This window comes from Copidosoma floridanum, unplaced genomic scaffold (genome assembly GCF_036245765.1).
Source record: "Copidosoma floridanum isolate Cflo_tuat_1 unplaced genomic scaffold, Cflo_Japanese_pri ptg000013l, whole genome shotgun sequence".
Taxonomy (NCBI): domain Eukaryota; kingdom Metazoa; phylum Arthropoda; class Insecta; order Hymenoptera; family Encyrtidae; genus Copidosoma; species Copidosoma floridanum.
This window is the reverse complement of record NW_028321890.1, coordinates 22,130,329-22,157,073: the sequence shown is the minus strand read 5'-3', so window position 1 is coordinate 22,157,073 and position 26,745 is coordinate 22,130,329. Positions and strand designations below refer to the sequence as shown.

The following is a 26,745-nucleotide window of genomic DNA, read 5'->3' as shown; positions in this document are numbered from 1 at the left end:
GGTGATGGCTGATGATGCGGCGTTCGGCAGCTGTCTACCATTATATTGTACGCATTTTTTTTTTGCGAGCACCCAGAATTACGAGTACGCAAAAAAGAAAGGAGAGCATCGCGGTTTGTCTCTGTCCGGAAGAGAGACAGGTTTTGCCTCGAGTTTGTTGTGTCGATTGTAACAGTGAAACACTTTGAATTGGCGTTTCATGCGATGATTTGAAAATTTTATCAAATACAGATTTCCGTTTTCTTTGTCTATTATTTTCTAATCTTAATTCTTTCAACCACATTTCTCTTTATTTTGCTCTTTTTATCTCAACTTTCTATAAGTTTTAATAATTTTGTTATTCTAGAATTTTTATTTCTGCTACTTGGCGAAAAATTTAAGGAGTTTGAATGGTTCTACAAGTTCACATTATCATCTATTCAAGATATCAATACGATAAACTAGTTAAAGTTAAAGAGAGTATTTATTGTGCTGAAAATAAGTTGGGATGTATTTTTGGCTTCTTCGCTCTCAGATTTCAATTTTTCCACACCGATATCCATTCGCAAATATAACTTTGAATTTAAATAATAATTAGTTTTAGCTAGCAATTTTGTGCAATGCATAAAACAAAATTGATTTCAAATCTTATACCACAGTTCCAAATGTATAATGTTGCAGCCCATCACGTTTAAGTATTTATCTCGTAAAATCGTATCAAAATTCGTTGTAACTCGGAAAAATACTCTCAGTTCGCAAATCACGAGGAATCTGAGACGCTGCAACGACTAACGACGATACCAACAACGAAGCTGTCTCTCGGGGCTTTAAGCTTTCCGCGTAATTTAATGATAGCTGCTCGTCGTCGAGCTCATAATCTCTACAGCTGCACGAGGAAAGGGTGGCGAAGTGAAAAAAAGTAAAGCAGTACAAAAAAGAAGATATTTATATTACGAAAGGAGTTTATATACATACAGAGTGGAGAAAAAAAATGGGTTTTATACTTCTACCACCAATACTACACCAGTGTGCATTATAAACATCGAGGACCTATAGTCGGAGAGAGAAGTACCTTCCACGTGGGGTGACAAAGAGAGCAGGGGGTGAAAAGGGGGGGGGGTGGACTTTCCCCGGCCTCACCCCCTCGCCCCCACACGCGCGAATATCTAGAGCAAGGACAAAGAGGCACGTCCGTGGATCTTCTTTTCCTCTCCCTTCGCGTTCGCTGGGCGATAAACGTGGCCCCGTTGTTCGGTCTTTCGTGTACGTGACGTACATATAATGTACACACGTACATGCGAACAACGAAAGGCATTAGTCACAGAAGCAGATGCTTTTTTCCGCTTTTCCCCGGTCTGAAATCATGGGGTGGTATAAACGATACCGAAATTCGGGATGCCGCACGCGACTGATGCATCTTTTGATGGCTATTTTGACACAATGAGTATCACAGCGGTTACAGCTCCCGTGGGGAGTTGGCGTCACGATTTTCTCGTCGGCTGATGTTGGGAGTACTTTTTCGGCCATCTCGTAATGGGGGTCATAGTCAACGATAGGTACATCACAATAAAGCTGTTCACGAAACATGTGAGGGTTGATTCGATCAGCTGCGAGGGGTAGTTTTTCTGAATTTTTGAGTTTCGCGTGGGACGAATATCGTACAATGGGTACTTTTTAAGCTTATATTGCACTATTAAACTTTTTTCTCAATCGATAGTTCAGTCGATGCAGCAAAAGTCTCAATTTCCAAATATGTCACCTCTGTTGAAGATCACGTAAAATGTAATTAACGAATGAAGTCTTGAATTTGCACTTCCTCCATACGTTGATTTGATTTCCTGATGTCAATCTATGGCACCATTAATGATTTCTACAAAAGATTTGCGTAATATCAGAGGTATAATACATGAAGAATTTTCGTGATCAAAAAATTGTAAGAAGCATAATGCACCCACCAGACGTTGAGATGAACAACTTTTCCAGCCCCTGAATCCTCTACCAACTTTCGTCACCCTTGCACTTATCAATCAAAGCAAAACACCCTTAGTCACGAGGTCAGAATCTCTACAGTATAATCTGAAAGTGCTTTTAATTACGTCCCGAGCAGAGGCGTCGGTCTACAAATACTGCAACCAGGAGATCAAAGTGCCCGAAGGCGTGGGTGGCTTTCTCAAGTCACCGGGTTATCCGCTCTACTATCTCGGTGGCATCACGTGTGGCTGGACATTCAGGTCACGCCCGGGCCAGAGGATCGTTCTGACCTTCCACGACCTGAGTATACGAGGTGAGTCGATCGAACCCCGCAATTGTACTATATTTTCTTTTTTGGCACGGCTTGACATTGACACGCTCGTTTTGCAGATCACGAGAGGGACGGCAGTTGTTTGGACGTGGTGCGGGTTTGGGACGACGGGGAGACGTTGCTCGAGACGTGCGGCAGCGCGGCCGGCATCAAGATCGTCTCAAACACGGACTCTCTGACGCTCCACCTCATCGCATCAGCCCGGCTTTACTCCGCTCGAGGCTTCCTCTTGCAGTACCAAGGTTCGGAGATGAAAAGTTCGGTTTGGATTTGTGTTTGTTTTGGATTTTTATTCACATATGCTTACGCTCGTTCGCGTCCATCTGCGCCAAAGCTTCGAGGTGTACAGACAATCACAGTCTTTTGTGATCCGTCATTTGAAATTTTGCATGATTTATACCTGTGAACTTGTCGGAATGATGTTTTCGTGATGATGATTTGCATGCGTTAAATGTAAAAAGTTTTGTAAAAACTGCATGAAAAAAATGTTCACTTATATGCGTAAAAGTTTTTTTTTTGTGCAAATTTCTTTCTGCACAAGACGTTTCAATGTAAAAATGTATAACACGATTTTTTTTTATCTTTGCCAAAAGCTTTCAATTTGTCTCCTCAAATATCGGTGTAGAAGCATAAATCAATACTTTGTAAGAAATAAAATTCGTGTTAAAACTTTTTTACTCTTGCAAATGTGAGGAATGGATAAAAGCATTCGACATACTTCATTTTAATAACAATTTTAAATTTGTCGTTTAACTTTTGCAATAAAATTGTTTCCTTTGGAATACACGCGCTGCTAATTTAAGTTTGTTTTAAAAGCATCATGCTCAGTCTGAAATTTTGTCAACTGAAAGTATTACCAGTACATTTTACCATACTGGAACAATGCATGCACTGTTTATTCGATATATTTGTACCGAAAAATATGAATCCAGCCATTATGTAAGCTCCCATATATCCGTTAAATTAATTTCTCGATGAGCGATTTGAAAATTCATGAGCAGCTTCAATAACCTCTTTTATCATCTGCAACATCCATTATCAATCGAATGATGCAACACCTGTACTGTTATAAACAAAACCATTGCAGTTTTCGGCTGTTCAGAGGTGACGCCACCGCCAGGTAGTTATGTATCAAATTCAAACGACACCACGCAAACGAAGACGTTACTCTGCCGCACCGGCACAGTGTTTCCCGACACAGGACAAAGGAGGCGCACCATACACTGCAAGGACGGACACTGGCTCGAGAGCATTCCTGACCTGCCGGGCTGCGTTGGTGAGTGACTCGATTGGCGCGGACACAATGTCCTTTTTTTTGCCTCATTTCGCTCGGTTCGACGTGTACGGGGATGCATTACTGCACACAAATATAATATGAGTTTGGCAGATCTGCTTGTTTTTGCTTCCTTCCATCCGAAGGCTGTTTGTCGAATGATAAGTACATCTGCTGTGTGCTCGAAAAACAAGTGAACGCTGGGAATATTTTTTCCCCAGGAAAATCGATCGGAGCGTTACACTTGTTTGCTCGCTTGTATTTTCTTATCCTGTAGAGTTGCAGTTTTTCAATACACGTCGCTTATAAGTTTTATTTTAATTTCTGATACCACCAGTATGACAAATGTCTCGTTCAAACTGAGACAAATTAATTGATATTATTGCATATTTTTTCATGAGGTTTATGCATCATTTTGTTTCAAAAGTGCATATAAATAAGCGTCAGGGAATGTTTAACTTTAGCGCGGAAATTCTTATCAGACGAGAGTTTATCTTTCACTCGAGCGCTGATGATATTTATGAGAGAATCCGTTGTTACTCGAGTTATTTTGAGGAAACTGTAATTTTTACAGTTGAAATAGCTCTTGAGGGCAGACAGCGTATACATATTCACCCGCATAAACAAGCAATAATAAAAGTCTACTTAAAATTGGGGGTAGATATTTCTTTAACCACAGCTACGGTGCGAGAGTACGAGGCAATTTTCCATATAATTACGCGCAAAAAGTGCAGCAGCAAATTGTCGGAGGGAAAAAGAGATAAAAAAAAAAAAAGAGACAACTATACATGAGCGAAGAAGAGTCAGCGCCGGGAAGAAAGAGACCGAGCGTTGCCCCGAGCGTGTTCTCGTTTCGTTACTTCCAAATGCTTCGCTTATATATTTCCCTTTCCGTACATTTTATGTCACTTGCACCCAACTCTGCATGTGTACAGGGCGCAGCTCGAGCCGATGCGCTTCACTCTCCGTAAATATTTGCCTTGTACACAGACTCCCGTGTGGTACGCTCGTATCTCTCGTCTACCTCGAATGTATCGGTGATATTAACAGAACGTGAAATTCGAAGCCATATCGTTCCGGCCTTTGACTTCTTTCTCTCTTTTCAGATATATATATATATTTTTTTTTTTTACCAGGAAACTTACATCGTTTTCACGGCAGTGATACGAAATTTTAAACAATTTGTATACACTTGGAGTAACCATTTACGCAGAGTTTCAACAATGAGAATAATATTGTGACAGCACGATAAAATTGTAGTACATATGCTACAACGTACATTTTATAGTTTTTGTAACAACGCAGTTATAATTAATTCTAAATTTTAGTCCTACGATTAATTTTAATAAATTTTGCAACAGCCCATGGGTTGAGTTTGCAATTTTTTAAGTCAACGTAGCTATACGTTGTTTCAACAATATTAAGTCAGCTGTTCGAAGTATATATGTTAAAAGACGCGTATTGTTTGCGTATCGCTTTGGGTGTGCTTGTGCGGCTTAGCAATCAAGTACAGCAATTGACTCGCGTACCACAGTTTATTTTGAAAGCTTTTTCAAGTGTATCTGACCAGTGTACGATCGCAGGACTGATTGCAATTTTATTCCTCTATTGTTTCCAAAAACAGTGCTTTCAATCAGTCTTACATAAACTGGTTAATAAGTACTACACTGACAAGTATGAGCTGTGAGTACATTTTAATTCAATTGTTTAAGAAAATACTTAAAAGATAAACCAAGTTATGTATTTTAATCAATTATGTTAAAGTCTGTGGAATTAAATATTAAATTTGAAGATCCTAATCCCGTAAAGGTTTACCATTAAAGTATCGGCAAAACCTACCGTAGTGTCAGATTGACCAAACGAACTTGGCGCCTACTCGATTAAAATCATCCAAAGAGAGAGAAAGGAAGTGAGAAAAAAAAAATGAGAATATGCACAACGAAAATTGGTGACCGCCTCACAGAGATTGAAAGAAGGGCATTGCAAAAAACCAAAAAATAATCACGATTCACAAAAGCCCGAATAAAATCAAAACCACGTAAAATTCATTTCAAGGGAAAAAAAAATGGCTCTCAGCGACATTGCAAAAACAGTATCGCCCCACGGTCCCATCAAAAATCTGAGCACGCACTCACCCCCGCGGCCGCGACAACCCCATTTACCCGACGATAAAGAGGAAAAAAAACTCCATCAGTTCTCGAGAGCGAGAGTCTCCGAAGCGAAAGAAAGAGTGTCCCAGAAGAACCCGACCAACTACACCATTCTCTCGAGAGAAAAAGGCATCATCGGTCTCTGGCCAAGGGGTGCCGAGGGCAGCCAGTACGTGTCTGCAGCCCCGGACTGTCCGGACCTATACCTATACGTATACCCACACGAATATATCGAGTTTCTCTCTTTTACCGCTGGCTCGCAAGAGAGAGGGAGAGAGCGTCCGACACCCCGACATGTATATATATATACAATATACATGCGTGTGTAATACAATGGCTGATGGGTTATTGAAACGAGAGGAGGCGCACGGGGAAGGAAAGAGAAGAGAATGGTATATACCAGTCGGGGGCGCACGCATCTACTCGTCGAGGCCACGTGCTGCCCAGTTAGTGCTTCTTCTCAGCCTCTTTGAGAAGCTGCGTTCTCGTGGACTCGCCAGCCTGTTTCGTATATACCTCTGTGCAACTTGTACTTGCGTCGTTATTATCATAATTTCTCGCTCTCGCTCCTGTGCCGTAGCTGTTTGTGGAAAACCGCGTGGTAGTACCGGAAAGGAAAGCCAATATATTATATACCTGGAGGTATACCAACAACATATCACGCGTATATACGTACGAGAGGTCAGTGATCCGATGGATTATTTTACGCTGTGTGTCTTTATTATATTACGTGCGAAGCTTCCGCCTTGCGGTTGAGATTTTCTTTGAGAGAAAACTTGCTTGGGTCGCGTGTGCATGTTAGCGTTCGTACGTATATATGAGCCATTCCATCGAAAAACTCGGGTTGGGAGTCCTCTCGAACTGAGGTAAAATTATTTTTCCTACTTTGGGACGTTCGCTGTGCTCTCAGTGGGAAAAACCGAGTTCCCACCTGGTGTGCATACAACTATAGTAGGTACGAAAACTAATATTGTACTATTGTGACGGTCATTCCTATAGGAACGGAGATTTTTATCTTTTACGAGCCTTCCGAGGAAATCAAATTCAAATCACTTTTAAGACTTTTCACTGATCCTAGAACAAACTTTCATTTTTTTTTTTTTTTTTTTTTTTTTTTTTCAATTGTAGATGAAATTATTTTTTGGGGGTTATTTTTACTTTTTAGTATACCTTCAAGTTTCAACTTAAAAACTACTTGAAGCATTTCCTTTCTAGAGTACATCTGAGGGTCTACAATAATATAACTATCCGTGAATCAAGCAAAAATCGATAAACATTCTCAAAATCGGTGCCAAACAATCGAAAAAAGCTCGAATGCCTCTCACGTTAGCTTATTTGCTTTCTCTAAATCCTGGCATTTATAGAGGCATATAAAAAATAGTTATTGTTTCAAAGATGTTTATCCAAAATTTTAAGACGTTTTTGTATGGATCTGCCCATGTATACCTTTCGTGTAAGGACATCCATTGTAGCATTAAAAGAGCTCTCATGCGTAGGTAATATTGTTGGCATGGTTCAGTAAAATCTCGTATTGCTCTTCGAATACGAAAGGTAAAATTCGAGTTCGAGGAGCGCAAGATTTTTACGACTTGTACGGCGGTCGCGTGCTATCGCCAATCGCGTTCGATACGAAGCACAATGGCATCCATATGTCCAAATCTTTGAAAAAATAACAAACGAGGGAGGATAAAAAATTTTAAAAGTATTTCGTCGGCGACTCACACCACGAAGCATAAAATCTCACTTTCTACTGTGGATAGTCATTGGCTTCAAATTTATCTGTAGTTCATAAATATACGGAATGCATGTCCCCATGGGAGAACTTTTATTGTTATCCTAAAACAAAATATATGTAAAGAAAAGTGGTGACACGAGAACAATGACCAATCTTTTTTCGTCTCATGCAGCAAAAAAATAGAGTTGCACGTTCCCTCGAAAAACATTTAAACGCGCTCAAAACAAGTTTTTGTTTGATGATTGATCTGTAAGTTGTACCATGAAAAAATTTTGATCTTCATTTCTAGCTCCCTCCATCTCCCGATTCTTCAGGGATTTTATCATACACTTATACATAAGTAAATGTATACGTAGAGATCCGTGCATATCTGATTGACACCCCGACGGACAACACAACAGAAATTGTCGGCTCTGCAGTGCATACAGATACGTTATTGGTTTTATTATACTCTCGTCGTCATTCGAGCATTCCTACGTGAAAATTGCGTATCAAATACAGCTCCGTTATCTCTTCTAACGGCACTACCAAGTTTCGCCTCCACGTAAAACTGTTGATTTCGCGCTCTATCGTGCTCTTTGTATTTTTTTTTTTTTTTTTTTTTTTTTCTCTGTCTCGCCTTCGTTCGTATGGACTTACTTTGATATACAGTTTTGAATAGTATAGGCATTGAAGTTATTTTGTACAAGAGCGTATACATGCGCACACCTCGAGTTTCCCATCCATATACATCACACGTGTGATTTGTCGAATCCAATGTCGATTATACAATATATAACAGAATACTTTCTCAGCTCAATTGCTTGTGGATCCTCGAGGCTCGATGTTCCACAGTCCTATTATTCTCAACTCCACGGCTACCTTTTGTTCGTTGGATTCCCCGTGGCGAAGCCTGTACCTCGACGCGTGTGTATTTGTATACCGTGCTGAGATGAAATTTAATAATATACAAGCAGATTTTTTTACACCCGGTCTCTCACTTTTTCTCGGTATAAACCTACATGTTTGCCAAAAGGGTATATTTATCCTCGGGGGGAAAAAAGGTGGGCTTATATTTGGTAAAAAAGGAAATAGTTTAGTCTCATACTATCCAACCAATTCTATATTATTGTACAATTTGAAACGGAAAAAAATTAAGAAGGCTACGAAATGTGAAAAATTACTATCATAGATTTCACACGCTTGTTCCCACATTCTCCTTGAGTCAACTATCTCAGAGAAAAAAATGGTCAAGTTACTAAAATAGTTACTAAATAATTGATTTTACATTTTATAAAAAAAACAATAATCTCTCCTACACACTTTAAACATTAACTTCAATATAATACACTTGAGTATAGAATTGTGACGTTCAAATGTGCGTTTCTTCCACAACTTTTTTCTCCTTCTTTAGCAAGACTAAAAATTCCTGCGGTTACGTCGTTATCTTTTTTCTGTCTACCTATACCGTAGCTCGTTTCCTCCCGTAATGCCTATTCCATGTGCTGTAAGCGCCTTACGACGATAAATCTTTCAAGCGCCTCGACAGATTTATGCATATCTTCAGTACCATGTAGTCCTTGCCAGGTAACTAATACGAAATTATTGCGCGACTCGTTTTTTTAACTTCTTGAGAAACCGTTTCATAATTAACTAACGCAGCTGACATACCAGGGTGGGTGGCACACATTTAAAAACACAATTTAGAATTCACAACGCACCAACTTTTCATTCCTGGGATTGAAAATTTTAATTCTTGGTATGCACGTACCTACACGCATTCAGAAAAAAAGTAAAAAAGAAACTCTTTTCAGAGCCCAACCCGTACAAAGAGCCTTTCAAAGACTCAGCCCCGAATCCGAGGACCTCATTACTCTCATCCGACCCAAAACCTCTTCAAAATTCCTCTTCCCCGCAAACTTTTCAAATCCAAAAAATGAAAAAAAAAGTTGAACCCCGGCAAACCCAATAACCCTCCTTCCACCAATCCCATGTAAACATATACCACATAGTCTGGCTGGCGTATGCATCGGCAATCATTGTCGAGCCAAAACTAGGAATAAAATATCCTAGAGTACTCGCGGGCGAGTCTTACAACGCGTGGAATAAAAGCCTCCTCGCGACTCGGTACATAAAAGGTCTCCTCGAGCTTGTATGTACGTACACGTGTAATAATGGAAAAGGGGTGGATACAGAGATCAACCCCGTGTAAGCCCGCACAAAGGGAAAGGGGCAAAAGAGGGCGATGGAAAATGAAAAGCCAACCCTCCCTCCTTCTCGGACGTGTATACCACGGATTAGATATAGAACGGAGCTCTCGCGCGCGCATCATCCCCACGCGAGGGCCTCTTACACTCAATCCATCCTGTGCACGTACGCGTGCGTGAACATGTGTACGAGAACCACCCCCGCGCTTGAGTTTCGCGAGCCATCGCCGACGTGTGCGCGGGCCGGGGGATACATGAGTACGATCCAGTCGCGGCCAGTCGCTCCTGGAGCGCACGCTCGCTCGACGTATACTCTTTGTTACTCACGTCAACAACGATCGTTCTTGCACGCTGCTTATTGTTATAAATACATAATATATAATATATACGACGCGTCGTTGTGCTCCATCGGGTGTATACACAAAAGTAGCTCCAAGACGCGGGGGGGAGTCGAGAGTTTTGTGACTGGCCGCCCGCAGTGGTTATTGTTATTGTAGTGTGGTGTGTACGGATACTATATATATACGTGGTGCTGGCTGTGTGGCTCACGATGCTGTCGTATATATCATACGATGTGTGATCGTAGGCCAGCTGAGCGGGGAATCGGCAGTGTAGACCCACACTCGTCGCCGTCGACCTTCACCCTCTTAGTCATCCCCTTCTCTCTCTCTTCTGCCTTTCGGACCGACTAGACGGATATTGAAAAAAAATTGCCGTACCGGGGAAAGCTTTGCTTCTCGCGGTGAGGCCTCTTCTTTGTACTTGTCTTTTTTTTTTTTTTTTTTTATTTTTTTTTTTTTTTTACCTTGCAGCGCTGGCACAAGAGCGACGATGCTCTTTTTACCGCAGACACTGGCTTCTTTCTTCTCTCTGTACTTTTTTTTGTTTTTTTGCAGTGGGTGAGGGGTATCTTTTTTCGCAAGGGTCGGGGCTGTCGTTTTCTTTTCGAGGCGTTCACGTGGATTCTGTGTCACGTATGATTGCTGTCGCGAGGGGCTCTCTGCGGGATTTATCTTTCCGCTTCCACGATGCGCCGTCCCTCGGTTGTGAAATAATGTCACTTTGACGCGGAAAATCGTTGTGTCATTTGAAATTTTACTCGGATGAATTTGCACGCGAATACCGCCTGGATACAGGGTGCAATTTATACGTGCAGAGGCTCAATAAAACGCAGCCGTGTGCAAATTTTAACAATAGGTGCGGGTTCGACGGAGCGGTATCGATCAGTCGGAGAGCTTTTGTCGCGCGCGTACGGGATAGTCAGCTATATATTTGTCACGGAAGTAGCGCACCTGAGGCTCCAAGTAATCATTTTCGAATATCGATGTTAAAGCCAAAAAAATATTGGTAGCCGTTTTTCGATGAATTTTTTTATTTCGTCTACGTATAGAACTAAATTGGTGCACCTGTAATATTATTACGTGGCCTCTGAAAATTAAGACCAATGGAGTACTTTCTACCTTCCAAATGGCTTTTTCTACCACAGAGCTTGGGAATCACAGTAACACTCTCGCTCCAATAGACCACCGCGCTGTAAACTCGTTACGCGAGCGATAAATTGCTCGACGAGATTTTATAAAAGTCGCGATTAAGCTTCCGACGCCGATAGAATTTCTCAGCCGGAAATCGAAACGAGGCTGCACGCTTTAACTCCGTTTGTTTTGGCGTGCGAGAGCTTTGAATTTATCACGTAAATTACAGATTGAGATAACATGCAGTCTGTTGCATGCTCGTGAATCAACTCGTTTCTTTTTCATGTAATATTTCAAGTTAAAACAAAAAAAAAAAAAAACCTCTACCGTCCTGATGGGTACAAAACACGTATAACCGAGTACTCTGAAATATCGCTCTGCACCGCATATAATTTAATTACACCTGGGACGAGTCCGCAGTTATATACGGGCATTTAATCCCATTAGTAACGATACGCGGGGCTCGTGGAGCGATAATTTCCAAGATTATCCCGATCCGAGAACACCAATGGTATACTGTAAAATGTCTCGACTGCCATTTAATTTGATTACGCGTGGGGACGAAGCAGTGCATCGTTTCTGAATTCTAGAATTAATGATAGTCAAACAGCAATACAACAGAAAAACGGAGATTCAACTTTCATCAGCACCCCTTGCACATCCCCCACACAAAAATTATTATTCCGTAAACGCGTGCGGTTCTCTTCTATACACAAATGTGTAAGTAGTGCAAGGCGTATAATTGGCCCCGATAAGCGGAACTAATGACCGCGACAAGCGGAAACACGCGACAAGCTTCGGTATACGTGTATATATATATATTATTGTGTATAATGTATATAGTATATTATGTCGCGTGAGCACGCGCCTTGTACTTTATAGCTTGCAAATAGGAGGGTGGCAGCGGAAAACTGTGCATAACGTTTTAGGTCGTCCATGAGTCCGTGTCGAAAATGAGTTTTTTCAAACACCGATTATTAATAGCAACCAATGCGTTTTTTAAATTTTAGCTTGGTTAATAAGAAAAAAAATCATCAAGTCTAAAATTTTGGGTCTATTTTGATTTTAAATCTTATTTTCATATTAATTATCATCTTTTAAATTTACAAGAGTATCATTGAGTAAAGAAATATTATATGCTTCGCTCAATGTGAACTAAAAAATATTTATGATATGATACCGATTTTTCGAAATACATTTCAGTTTTCGTTAAATAACGTTTATTTTTCTTCAAAAATTTTCCATTGATTATTTACAAAGGGTAAAAAGTTGAAAATCCCATTAGGTAAATTAAAAATATCTTCTTCACTCTCCATAGACGATTACTATGTCGTAGATTTATAACTTTTTAACCAATACGATTTTCACATTGTCCCTTCTGTAAATGAAATACACATGTTTTAAAAAATAAAACAAGCCTTGCATGAATTTAAAATCAAACAAGATTTGGATAAATTGTCATGGTGATTGAAATTTTTGGGTGTATCGCGCGGAAGGGTCCAACAGAAAATACTCCATTGTAATCAAAGCAAAGTTAGAAATATTGAAGATTCACACGGTGATTTTGGAAAAACAAATAATTGGTCTCACTATTGAGTATAAAAGAGATATCAAAAACTACCGTTCGGTAGAGGCAGGGGCAGCCCCAACGCGTCGGAAGAGTGTAAAGGTAGGGAATTCGGCACAGTTTCGCGGATAGCGTTTTCGTGACACACAGCCGGCGCGGATCGATCCACTGGCTCGCGGAAGTAGGTGAAAAAAGCCGTCGGACAGCAAGAGAGAGAGAGAAAGGGAAAAGGGGGAGGCCGATTTATCCTCTCAGAGCGCCTGTAAATGATGTATTTACACAAGCTAGTGCAGTGGCTCGGAGAAAAGCGTGGTGGTGAATTTTTCAGACCCACATCCGTCCACTGAGCTTTTCCTTGGAGGAGAAAATAATATTCGCCTCGTTGGCCGTGCTGCATTAGCTTATCCTTTTTTACTTTTTTGCTTTCGCTAGCAGGTCGAGAAAGTTGCACGCAAAAAAGAACAAATCAAGGGATGCGCCGTGGTCGAGAGGGCCATTCCGATGCTTTTAACTTTTATTAAAGATTGGACTCTCGTTTCCTTGCACCGTGCTGTAGATTAATTGCCTTGTTCTCTTGCACGGTTGGTTTGCTTTTCTTTGTTTCTTTTGATGAACAACTACTCGAGAAGTTGAACAAAGGACAAAGAGAGAGAGAGAGAGAGCAAGATGATGCCTAGTCTCACGAGCGGCTTAAAAGGCATTATAAGTGAGTGTTGGTATTGTATACCTTTTTTTTTCTTTGCGTTTTTTCAGGTGGTCGTTTTTTTTGTAGTATTTAAAGTACTAACAACATGACATCAGTAAATCGAATAAAAATCAGGCAATAAATTACGTCATTCGATCATTAAAATTTATCTTAAAAATCTGAAATTATTGTGCATCACTATAACCAATAATTTTTTAGAGAATGAAATTTACCTTACAGTAATTGAAAAATAAATGCTACCATAACTTTGAAAGTGATGTATCGACAAAAAAAATCACTATTACGGAGCAAAAAAAAAAAAGCAAAATTTTAATGGATTTCAACTACATCATTTTCACCACACCCAATCAATAAAAGTCTTATGAGAGTCCAATCGAACCGACAGCTTGCAAAATCCGAAGAATAAAGAGAGAAAATTAAACCTCCCTCACAACCCCTCCGGGCGAACAAATCCTCTCCTCTCCTGAAAGCCCATCGTTATTAGGGCCATATCCCTGGTAGGTCGGGAAGCTTTTTTGTTTTCAACTCTTCAACGATCCTCCCTTTTATATTCATGAGCGGAAAAAGAGACCACGTACCGTTCTGTTGCCCGTTATATGGGTTAAAATGTACGAAAGAGAAGAGGAAGACGCGAGCGTACATGCATGCCATCATGTATACTGCTCTCGTTTTACAATTTCGCATTTAATATTCCTATGGCTGTACACCGTCGCCCATAATCACGTTCAAACTTCCGAGTCGTGTGCGATAACGTAGTTAAACTCTGCTCTGCTCTAGTTCGGGAAAAGGTTCTATACAGTACTACAGTAGACTGTTGTTCACTTCGAAACCAAATTTTTTTTTTTTTTTTTTTTATTTAAGGGTATAAATCGAGGGTTTCAAAGCGTTATATTCACGGATAAATTGAACACGGTTGCATTGTCACATTTATGTATGAACGAATTCGTCATAAAATTAAATTTGTACTTTTTTGATAGCTTAATCGGCGAGTGGTTATTAAATTCACGGCCATGATGTAGCATTGAACACGTGACAAAAAAACAAATAGGTGTACGTGGTTGGCTAAGTATAGCTCGGGTTCTTGCGTGTGATCAAAAAATTCTTAGACAGAATGGGACGGTGCCCAATGTACACCCAATGCATACATGTGTGCATATAAGCGATGTGGCGCGTAAGCGAGTGGCATTGCGTTTGTATCAAGTGCCCGGTAATCGCGTTCAATTGAACGGGCCCCTGTGTCAATTACTCGTGTGACATTTTTTTAGGAGCAGCCGTCTTTTTCTCGTCCCGCTTGAATAAGCGCTCCAGTGGGAGTTGACACTTTGAACGACTCGGTGTGTAACATTGGAAGACGCGTGGCTAGGTATACATCAAAGTTGATAAATTACTAACGCGATTCTTCGATAAGCTTTGGAATTTTTGCTGTTTGGTGTTGCGTCCTCGTTTCGGCTAGGTGATTGTGCGATAAGTCGAAAAAAGCGGGAGGGCTTGGCGTTTGTTTTAGAAGCTGGAAATTTTGCGAATTTTAAATGCTATCTTAATTAACTCTCTCGATCTGAATAAGTGAAACTTTTACCGATTTTGCCGATGAACGCGATTTTTATCGCAAAATCATTATATTTTTTAATTGTGATTTTTTACCCTTTTGAGTAAACTAATCTGTATTTATCAAGTAAGTTAATATTTGCTTTGAATAAGTAATAATTGAAATATGTTGTAGATCGTACTCAATGGTAAAAGACAAAAATCTGTATACTATATCTGCATTGGGAATCGTGTCTTTAAAGTATAGGTTACATTTTTTTAAATCGTTTTTCTTATCAAAAAATGGTTCGAGTCAAGTGCTCTTTTGTGCGAATAAGTTTTAAAAATTAAATTTATAACAACTTTTTCTCTTTGATAACGAGAATCATTATCGATTCGACAGTACAATTTTGTCAATATCAGATTTCATAGCAATAAAAAAAAAATTACATTAAATTAATATTTCAACTCTGCAAAGAAAAATCTGTACAAATGTGCAAAAAATATTTTATTAGAATTCGATATATTGGAATGGAAAAGATGAATACCGTTAATTGGTGGAGAAAAATCTAATATCAGCGGTAGTAAACAGGTTGAGCGCTTAAAAAGAAAAAAGGTGTTTATTGTATTTAAGACTATAACAAGATGTGTTCGTGCAATAACTTTTTAATTAAATTTTGCGGCTTGGGAAAAATGGAAATGTTTAGAAATGCAATTTTTACTTTTTTCAACCATCAGCCGTGATAAAAAAAAATAAAAACAATAGTAACACAGCAGGCATCGATCGTACCCGTATCACGGCCCTCGTACTAAATCAATCCGCCAAATAGAGCCATATGCAAGCGATTGGCCATTGATATAACTATCTATTGTCACACGAGTTGATTTTCGACTTAAATTACGCGTTTCTCGACTCTTATGTACATACACAAATATGTATTTCTAACGAATATGCATTGCAGCAGCGTCGTCGGCGATAATCGGCGAAAGAAGCAAAGTGGACGCCGACAATCGACTGGCGGGATTATCAGACGCCAGTGGCGGTGTCGGTGCTGGCATCCTAGAACAGAACGGTTCTATCCACGAGCGGATCCCCAACACGCAAGACGTGCTCACTAAAGCGACTAACTACAGTATCATGGATCAAACCCAGACTGCCATGGCTAAGGACGGCAATTTCGTCGTAGGTCAGTATACCCTTGTTATTGCTCCTTTTGCTTTAAAGGATTTTCCAACACTTGTTTAAAAATATACATGTACAGTTCATTGAGGCCTTCGTGTTGATTATCGAACAAATATTAGACACCTGGTTATTTTTCTTTTTTCACTTGAACAAAAGTTGGGGAGATAAAGCGCGTTGAAGTTACTCGTCACGTCATAGGGTGTGATGAATTTCACACACAGGAGGTAACGTTACACTCGACCCTACTTACGAACTCTGACGTGTATGTATCTTCATCGGTTTTTGTTTGTTTAAGTGGAAAACGAAAAATAAGCGTCTACGTTTCGATGATCAAGAAAACAGCTGTTTCGATGTACATTCGGAAAAAGTAGCTATTTCAAAGGTATTTTTGTAATTTTTTTCCTAGTTTAAAAATATTATCATACTGGACAGTGAAATGAAGGATGTGTTATTTTTTACACTAAAAATTACTTTGTGGTTCAACGATGTTTTGTGCCTTGAAAAATGTTTCTCTGTAGCAACAATGATTACGAAATTTGAAAAAAAATTTACATTTCTAATCACCGTTTATTTTCAAGAACTCAAGCGCTGTCTTTCTCCAATCAATTGATTCAAAAAAATTTTTTCAACTAAATGGATAAAATTTAATGTTTTCAACCAATGTCTAGCGTATTCCTTCCAATAAACAATTACCATTACAAATAATTTCGGAACCCTGTTAATTTTAAAAGGTATAACTACCATAGGTCTATTTTGGATGAATAAGTGAAAATCCATTAACGTTATCTTAACAACTAATGAACGTGACATTTTATACGTACTTTTAAATTATTTTTACTTAAAAGTCATCGTCCATGTAATTACATTATGATCCAGTACACTTATACATATTATTATCGTGTGATAAAAATTGTTTTATTTGAAATTTACTATAAATGCATATGATACTAAACATCACATAAAATAAAAAAATTACAATTGCAAATTTTTTAAATTTATTTCAGAGATCTCGTACATTTTTTATTATTTTAATTTTAGTTAGTACATTTAATAATTGATCAATAATACATAGCTAAAGAGTAGAAGTACTTATTTTCTGAAAAAAAATATTTTCCTACTCACAGTCAGAATAAGAATACTGATATTTTTGTTGCCGAGTAGTTATAAAATAAAAGAAGTAAATTTATTTATAAGTGTTTTATTTACATTGTCAATAAACGAAGTAAAAAAATTACTATAAAAGAATAAATAGTAATCCTATCAAGTTGAAATTCGTTAAATTAAAAAAAAACACATCAACTTCAATTTTTTCCTAATGAAATCAACGTACATGTCTTTTTAAAAACTATTTAAAAAAAGAAAAAGAAAAAGAAAACCCAACTAAGTTTTTCCCCCACTCATAAGTAACACACCGAATGTACCAGTAAATAAGCGAATTTTCTTGTATTACAACTTCTATGAAGCAAACAAACATACACCTAACAAAGCTCTCGGCAAATTCCCGACTACTCGAGTAGTTCCAGAACTAATTATACACAAGCACATTTTTCATTCTCATTCCTGAAAGCAAATACGTCAAGAACAGCTGCAATGCATGCAATGCTTGCGCTCTATATTCCGAAACAATAGGGGGAACTAAGGGAGCGAAACATTAATACCTACACATAATCACTCGCCGGAAAAGCTCGAAGATATATAGGTACTTCCTTGCTACTTCTCGATCACCTTCATCCACTAATTTGATGCTTAAAGCTCGTTTAAGGCTAACGAGGTAGCATCTGTGTGTATTATTACTTTCTAAAGAAAGGGAAAAAAAAGCTCGATAAACTAGCACGATACTCTTTTCTGCAAATAATTAACTTGACGCCTTTTTTACTCTTCCAGACATCATTTTGCCGATGCTACTCATCGCTATGCTGTTCATCGGCAACGCCGTCATTGTGTACATCATTTTCCAGTACAGAAAAAGGTAACGATCGGCAAGCCGATTATCGAAATCGTAAAGAAAATATGCTGCTTAGTCCCGTAGGAGTATGCTTTTTCTCAAAGAAACATTAAATACGTTCCATACGTTCTAATACTTTTCATACGAATACAATAAATTATATAATTCCATGCAACATATATTTTTCACTGTTAAATAAGCTTATAACTTTGAATAATCCCACTCAAATAACTAAAGTACATGATTTTGTGGGAAAGCACTTGCACTTCCCTAACAGATCATTTTTCAATGAATAATTATATGATTTTTAATTTAAAAAAAAAAAGTCACATTTACGTACTCAAACATGCAGTTTTCCGTGTTTCTTGAGTGATAAAAAGTCATTGAAAAACCTTAAATGAAGAAAAGTGCAAAGAGTTTTCTTTTTTGTTGATATTTTTAGATTCGGGTAGGTGAAATAAATATAAAGAAAAAATACGAATTGCACATTTTTATTTTTGGAGCAAATACAAGTTTTGTCTTTGAGAAAATAAAAAACATAACGATTCTTAGTGTACTTGTTTCCATTATCTATTGTCTAAAGAAACTCACATCTCGATCTTTTCTTTCTGCTCTGTTCATTAAAATCAAGGTATGTCGACGATAATTTCAGAAAGACGCCCGACGAGTTCCGAAACGAAGAGCTCGTGTTGACTAACGATGCCCATCAGCAACTGCAGCAGCCAAACGGTGACTCGTCGCGAGTCTGACCGCAGTGAGACTCGACAACTTGTACCAACAGCAGCAGCAGCGATCGTCATTAAATTTTTAGAAAAATTTCACGTACCGCAAGCGATGCAGCAGATTCGCTAGCGTCGACGGCCTAATGTTCGCAGCTCAAACTAAAAAGCTTGTGCGACGTCAATGGATGCATCGATCAATGTCATTTACTGTCTTCGATTTCATTTTTCATGTCAATCCACTGCCGATTTCATTTTGCCAAGCATAGCAAGCGACGTATGCGTGTGCCATAGTTTTGAAGATTTTTTTATATACTTTCAAATAAAATGTGACTCAATACAGTTTTTATGTTTGACGATGAAAACAAAAGTTGGATAAAAATTCTATTGCCCATAATTTAACGACTCGAATGAACCTGCTCTGCTGGGATTATTGGAATTTTAACGATGTATGATAAAGAAAAAAGAAAGAGAATAAAAAGATTACTATTATTAAACACAAAAAGATATATATGGAAAAAATATATGCGTGTATATTTCGTCCAAAATTGTATTTAAGTTGAATAAATGAACAACGTTTTCATAAAATTTGTCGTTTATTTTATACACAATTGATGGATAAAAATCGAGTGAAAAAAACTTAGTCCTACATGTAAATCTATGTATAGGTTTTATATTACAGATATGAACAGTTTTAAAAGTACTCTTGCAGAGACTCGCCCAGGACCTCTTCTAATGTTCGCACGGCATTTTGGGCGTTCTTTTCCGTCACTTCATCCTCGTCTTCTAATAATTCTGCCAAGAATGGCACCGTCTCTGGTAACAATATCGTGAAACCTTCTCCTAACTTTTGCGCTATCTCCACCTTTGGAGGGAAAAAGAAAAATTAATTTGATGATTAAATTCCGTTACTACTGCATAAAGTAACATTAAGTATACAACAAAAAGCAATGACTTACAATTGCGGCCAACGCAGCACTTCGCACGTAAGACTTGGAGTTTCTCGTTTTCAATAAGACTTGATACACCAGCTGTTTGTGCAATGTTTCATCATTTATCGCACCAGCAAAGGCTGCGACACACGGAACAATCAAGTCGTTTGCTCGTTTCTCGTAAGCCGCTCTGCCACCCGCTATATTCTCCAACTGGTCAACGATCGGCTGCATTAGCGTTTCAAATCTTTCTTGATTAACATAACCGTTTTCGTCATAGTTAAAAGCTCGCTGGAACATGAGCAATATTTCTTCGATTAGTTCTATTCTGCTTGCTTCGTCGGGAAGCGTCGTCTCTAATGGCTCTTCACTGTTGATGTTGATAATATTGTTTCCGGTCAATAAAGAGGCTGCATGTTTCAGAGTGTGACCGATAAATATGAGGAACAATACTTTGAGATGTACTGCTACGGTTGCAGATAGCCTACAGAAAACGAATACAATAATTTACATTTGTTTCAATCGTCGACGCTTAACTACGAATGAAAATTGGAGTTACAGCAGAAAAGTACCTGTAGAACGTTATGTTTCTCTGCTTGTGGTGTGGATTCCTTGCAGCCCAGTCATACATCTTGTAATACAGTGGCCTAAATATATTTTCACTTAGCTTACGAATTAATGCAATCAGAGCGTTGCTCGCACTTTCTTCCACGTTAATAACATCCTGCAACGTTGCTTCTTCCTCCACGTCCATATCACCCTTGTTTATTGTAACTTCTTCACGGAACTGAAGTACTTTCAAAAAGAAATTGGCCAAAGTGTTGATTATATGCTTTAGATCAGACATTTGGACATTAATGAACGACTGGGAAAATATGTTCATGAGTGGAGAAATGTATTGATACGATTTTTCGGTCAGAAGTTTTTGGTAGGTATCATCTGTGGCTTTTAGTAATATTCGCAGTGGAAGAAAACTGGTCAACTTTTGCGTTGTGGCATTCAATCGAGCCGCCACCGGACCAATCTGTAAATTATTCAACACTCTGGTTTGTTTTAACAATTCAATAATAAAACGGGAATCTTTTTTTTTATTACCTTCGGATGCTCTGTGTCTTTGTAAAGTAAACTTAACCGTGCAAGCTCGTACAATAGTTTGTCAAGATTAAGTGACAAGAAATTTCCCAGAGACTCGACGATCTTTTGAAGCGCGCTTATTATACTTGTGGTTAAAATATCTGGGATTTCTTGAGTGCAGTGCTTTCCCATTAGTTTAATAATAGCCGGCACAAATTTATTGAGACCCTGTATCGCGTAAGCTCTCATAGAACTACACAGTTCCGCAACACAAAGTACTGCACTTCCAAGTACTGGACCTTCGCGTTTGTGGACGAGTTCAGTCACCAAATCAAGAATCTGAAAATGAATAAATGAATAACTATGAGGTTAGCGCAAAAGTTCATCATAATACTAGCTGGCACTACACCCAGGACAAATAAATAAATCTTTGAGATGAAGGTTTCACTTACCGGTTTGAATTCACTTGGTCTGTCAGAAGCCAATAACTTGGCCAGTAATTTCAATGTTATCAAAGCCGTCTGTTGAATAAGCTCCACCTCCGGATTAACAAACTTATGTGGCCCACCCAAAATTCCCATAACTGGCTCGACAAGAGTCATTAAGTGATTGTGATCCTCGTCAAAGAACTTTTTCTGCGCTAATCTTGCATTTAGCAACTCCAAGGCTCTTCTCCTGATAGTCAACGAATCGTGTTGAATCAACCTCGCGATACTATTTATAAAAACGTTATTCGGCAAAAGATTATTAATGAGATCGAGAATGTCGTAGAGACCGTGCAACATGACGCGCCAGTATTTTCCATCTGGTTTGCCCTGGTTCACTTCCGCGTTTTTCGAAGTGTTTTGCATGTACAACATCAGCTCGATTATAAATTTGTTGTAAATCGGTATCAAATCGTCGACCTCGGAATCGCTTAACTCAGCCACTCGGTTAATAAAGTCTGGACTGGACAATAATGTGCTCAAGAAACGCACGATCGTATATTTGTAGTGGCGCAAGTGTTTCGGTGTGTTGTTTTCGACGTCGAATAGGTGTTTACTGAAAAAAATAAGTTTAAATAAATTTAGATGAATAAAACGTATAAATATGAGTACACGAATGATCAGACGTAACGTACCTTCGATAATTGAGAACTTTGTTGTTGCCTTGGATTTCAACAGGCAATTCTCGCAAGAACTCAACTAGAAGAACGCAAACTCTAGTGATCTTCTGTACTGGAAACTCTTGCGACATCAATAGAGCGAATCTCAGTCTCTCGGACTCCTTTTCTTGCGATGGCTCGACGCTCTTTGATAAAACGTGGCTTTCGAACGTGAGCAGATAATACATGTGCAGGTAGTTATCGAGCAGCTGTAGCAGCTTAACAAACAGCGGCACACGCCTGTGCTCGGGTATATCAGGCAAGGATGTGACGAACAGTCTGAGAATCTCACAGACGTGATTCACGTCGTTGCTAGCGTTGATGATCGGCACCACGGTGTCGATCGTCTTCGATATTATCTGAATAGAGTAGGCATCGTCCTGCCTAAGCACAGTACTTCCCATGAACGTGAAAATTGGCATAATGTTCTGCAATGCTCTCTGGACATCCGCGTGTTTGAAGAGTTCAACAAGTACGAGAAGAGCGTGATGGTGAGTCTGGGGGTTGCGAGACGTGCGAATGCACTGAGCGATCAAATCCACGTAATTGTCGGCCTCTTTCTTCGGCACAGACTTTGTGGTAAGGTGGTGGATCGTCGATAGGATAAGCTGGTACGTGTACTCGACCGGGCTCTGCTCTTCGAAGCACAGACACGTCTTTAGCAGCTCGAACAGAACTGGAATCAACAGCTCCTCGTTTTCGATGTTGTTAGTGTGCTGGATAAACTCCAATAGCGTTACTCCACGCCTCCATTTCCTGCTATTTACTAGCTCAGGACTGTAATTACTTCGTCTCCTAGCCATGCTCTTCCTTCTCGGCCTCGTCGATCTTTTCGCATCTAGAGCTTCCGCTTCGTCCTCAATCATCGACATGAGCTTCAGTTCGTCTACGACCAGCTGAGCGTCTATCTGTATCTTCTTCACTAATCTTGTTGTCACCAAAAGAATCGGATCAATGTCGCAATCGGTTACGATGTCTACAAGTTTTGCCAAAAATTCCTTTTGTAAGTTTCTCGATATTTCTCCCATCTGGTTAAAGAATATGTTGTCGACTTGCTTCAAAATAATAACGTTGACGTACTGCTTGCCATTATCCGTGGCAATTTGGGTTTTACAATTCGACACGCATTCCATAAAGAATCCCCAACAATGATTGTCTCTTAATGCCTCGACCGAACTACTATCGAATCTCTGAAGAATATTTTTTATAACTTTCTGCGCGAATACCTTATCTTCGGTGACTGTGTCCAACATTTTCTTACACATCGGTACAAGGCTCATTAAAATATTAGGTCCGTTGACGTAAATCAATATATCGAGCAATTGAGCACGAACGTGTACAGGCACATCATCCGATAGAGTTGCCTCGAACAGTAGTTCTCGGGCTGTCTCTAAATCGGTTCGAAGTGTTGGCTTTAGATGAGAACTCACATCCGGATCTGGTGACAACAATGTGTACAAGTGTACCGACAATTGGTTTGCGTCCAAGGCAAATTCTTGACTCGAGTCATTGAGTTCTTTGAGAAGCGCATAAGATGCTTTCATCGCGGCACTTTCAATACCTTTCACACTTTCAATATTTTTTTTATTTTTATCTTTTGTAGTATCTCCGGTACTTTCAAGTTGAGACAGCTTGTTCAGTATATTTACAGCAACCTCGCGACAAAGATTGACTTCTGAGCAGAGAGCAAACAGCAAGTTCATCAAAAAAGTCCTGTCGTTATGTACCCACAGGAAAAACTGGAGCTGTAAGAATCAAAATTACACTGAGCTTTTGTTGGAGATCATGCGAATGTATGTGTAAGCTGCAAGAAGTATTATGTTGGTAATTTATAAAAGAAATTAATACCTTTTCATCCTTCTTCTTCGTAGTATCAGGCGTCTCCTGTGTTGGCTTGTAGTTTTCGAGAAGAGTCGTGCAAATCTGCAGAGCTTTGTACGACGTCGCTGACTTGATCGGCTTCAAAAAGAACTGTGAGAAGAACTTCAGTGCCTCCTCCACGTTTTTGAAGTGCAACGTGAAAAAAATCTTCAAGAACCACTTGTAATGTTCTTCCCACTTCTGATATTCTTTGTGCCATTGACGATAAAACATGCCATCAAAGGTGATTTCCAAAACTCGAAGGATCAACTGCGTCCTTTCAGAATCATTTTCGAAATCAAAGGTCGAGTTGCTGTTTAGGTTCAGGCGCCTGTGAACCTGTTCCAGAACAAAGGTGTTGACCTGAAGTGGCAGCGACTTTTTGTAGACGTACTTCAGAGCATTCAGAAGACTATTAGCGCTGATGTGGGTGACATCTTTGAGGGGTAAGACATTGGGGAAAGTTTTAATCATTTCAGCAGCTATTTCGACGGCTTCTCTGGCTATTTCGAGGTTGAGGGTACGAACCGGTACTCGGCAAACTGATCCCATAATAATCATATTAAAAAAGGCCGAAGCAGCGTCACCATGTGGAATTTGCTGTTTGATCGCAGAAAGAATGTTGACTGCAGGTGGTAGCAGATCGGCGGTGAGGATGTTGTGGAAAGCCACCAACCTTACGGACTCGGCATCTGTTGAGTTTCCTATTTCCTCAGCAACTTTTTTGAAATACAAATTCCTTTTAGCAAAATCAGATTTCAATATTTGTTGCACAATCGCGACATCCTCGTTCTCCATTGGAAACAAGAATGGCACTGTGACCAAAAATACATTGACATCGTCACTCTCGTCGCAAAGTTTCAATAATACTTTGAGAGCAGATTTAGCACACTTTTTCGTGTGTTTGGTGTGACAGTTAGAAACTAGTGTTATCAGCTCGTCGACTAATGTATCTTGATCAAAAGTACTCTGGAGAAAACGCATTGGCAGATTTAACAGAGCCTCTATTACCCTATTATCATCGTCGTTGAATCTTGACAATAGAGATTTGTTAACTATTTCTTTAAAATCATCTGGTATGGTTATATTTTTTTTGCCAATTTTTTCAATTGCGATAATTCTCTGTTCAGCACTGTAATGGTTCAGCCCCGTAAAAATATCTAACGATATACCAGCTTTCGAGTACCACGACAGGAAGAATTTGAAGATTTTATTTGCCTTTTCGTCAAATTCTTTGGAATTCATCAGCTCATTCAAATACTTGTCAAAAGAGATTGGGTATTTTTTTTCAATAGATTGATACAAGTTCATGAAATACTCCTTGATTTCTTGAGATTTTTCCTCTGAAATATCTGCTAACGTAGTATGGAGTATTGATAACACTTCATTGTCTTCGAATGAGACATGATCAAAGATTCTTTCTATTGTTTTCTTGACATGCTCAGATTCGTTAAAATATTTAGGTTGTGCAATATAACTAAATGCCGAATTGAGAAAGAGAATGATGAATTTAGAAATATCTACTCCTGAATTCTTTATTTTGATAATAATTTCAATGAACCATATCTTTGTTGATAATCTAAGCATCACTTTTTCAGAAACCTCAGATAAACTGTTATGAGGATTGTCATACAAAAATATTGTCAAAATCATTACTTCTTGAGGCAATATCGTTTCTTTTATAGCCTTTGAAATCATTGAATTCAATGTTTTTTCTTTGACTTTAATTTTGCAAATAGTTTCAGCAAGAATTATATAAGAACTGGCTGCAAATTCCGCTATTTGACTATGTAATCCTTTTAACAAAGCGGGCAGAATATGATTAAACTGCACATCATTTACAACTTGAGAATGTCTGATTCCTCCTGCTACAACACAAGTATAAAAACCATAAAGAGTATTTAAGCAGTTTGCTTGATCCCCATAAATTTCAGTTGCAATAACAACATGTTCACACATAAGCTTGAGAAAACCATTATCCCTAGCTGCTTGATTAACAACTGATAATGGAGGCAATGGGTTACGAGTCTTTTGAATAGGACTGATCCAATGCCATCTATCACTAGGCTCTGACAAATCTAATAGCTGCAGTGCTCTAAAAAATTGTATTTTATGTTTAAAATGATGTTTCTTAACATTATGTACCACATAAGGATTAAATTTTAAACTTACCTGACAAATATCCTGCTTTCATGATAAGGCAGTATCAACAACATGTATGCATCTTTGTTGTATTTGTGGATGTGATACCTGTTAATGAGCCATTCCAATGCCTTGTGTGCTATGTTCAGCAGGAAATATGGCGAGAGTAGCACTAAAAACCTATTAATTTCTGCATCTAATTTTTTATTAGCTTTTTGATCTTGCACTGCACGTTCTAAATTTAAAGAACCCATTGCAAATAACGTCCGTTTGAACTCATCAAAGACCTTACATAATTTTATTAATTCATCCAAACCACTTAAACCTAATAACAGTAATAAATAGATGAAAATATTTAAAAAAATTCAATTCACTTTATGAAAACATATTTTAGAAATTTTTTTCAAAAGTAAGTTACCAATACTATAAACAGTGTTCCTGTCAAGATTAGCAGCCTCCTTTGTATCAAATAACAAACTTGGCTTGCGCTTGTCCTGCAAAAGTAACGCAGTCTGAGGTGTCTTTAGCCTTTTAAGTTGTTCTGCGAGCGAAGTAGCCATTCTGAAATTTAGTTATAAAACTTTGTTACACATAATTACTTTAAAACCGCTAAAAGACTTCCGCAAAAGCCACACATAACCTAGAGTAGGCTTACTTACTTTGAGTTATTTTTGCACTCCCAAAAAAAAACACTTAAAAATTTTTTGTTAACAATTATCGGTGGAAATGTAGCTTACGACACCCATGCGTATGTTCGATTATAGTTAACACCGTTTGCTGATTTAAGTCAGCTTTAGAGCAGTTTGTTGCAAGTTTTGGAGGCTTTCAGCCATCAGCAGGTCACCACGTGCC

General features: G+C 38.7%; 2 protein-coding genes across 3 annotated transcripts in view; one reads left to right on the top strand and one right to left on the bottom strand.

The window, feature by feature from the left end:
* Positions 1-19,319, top strand: part of LOC106636187 (uncharacterized) — a 23,949-nt gene extending 4,630 nt beyond the window's left edge. The window contains exons 3-8 of the mRNA XM_014348507.2: positions 2,087-2,263; positions 2,341-2,538; positions 3,369-3,557; positions 15,857-16,081; positions 17,962-18,046; positions 18,675-19,319. Coding sequence (XP_014203993.2) covers positions 2,087-2,263; positions 2,341-2,538; positions 3,369-3,557; positions 15,857-16,081; positions 17,962-18,046; positions 18,675-18,771 — 971 coding nt within the window. The 3' untranslated portion in view covers positions 18,772-19,319. The remainder of the gene's footprint in view (positions 1-2,086; positions 2,264-2,340; positions 2,539-3,368; positions 3,558-15,856; positions 16,082-17,961; positions 18,047-18,674) is intronic.
* Positions 19,319-26,745, bottom strand: l(2)k09022 (HEAT repeat containing 1 homolog l(2)k09022). 2 transcript variants are annotated; one of them, XM_089591731.1, is made up of 11 exons: positions 26,553-26,745; positions 26,312-26,454; positions 25,924-26,218; positions 23,783-25,846; positions 23,507-23,628; positions 21,859-23,452; positions 21,200-21,788; positions 20,769-21,086; positions 20,246-20,697; positions 19,701-20,157; positions 19,319-19,606 (listed from the first exon to the last, which is right to left on the bottom strand). In XM_089591731.1, exons 2-11 carry the CDS (start codon positions 26,451-26,453, stop codon positions 19,436-19,438), a joined length of 6,204 nt encoding a protein of 2,067 aa, XP_089447857.1. In that variant the 5' UTR covers position 26,454; positions 26,553-26,745; the 3' UTR covers positions 19,319-19,435. The 2 variants fall into 2 exon arrangements, with proteins under 2 accessions (XP_089447857.1, XP_014204224.2); XM_014348738.2 differs by having other exon boundaries at positions 21,868-23,636; positions 23,740-25,846.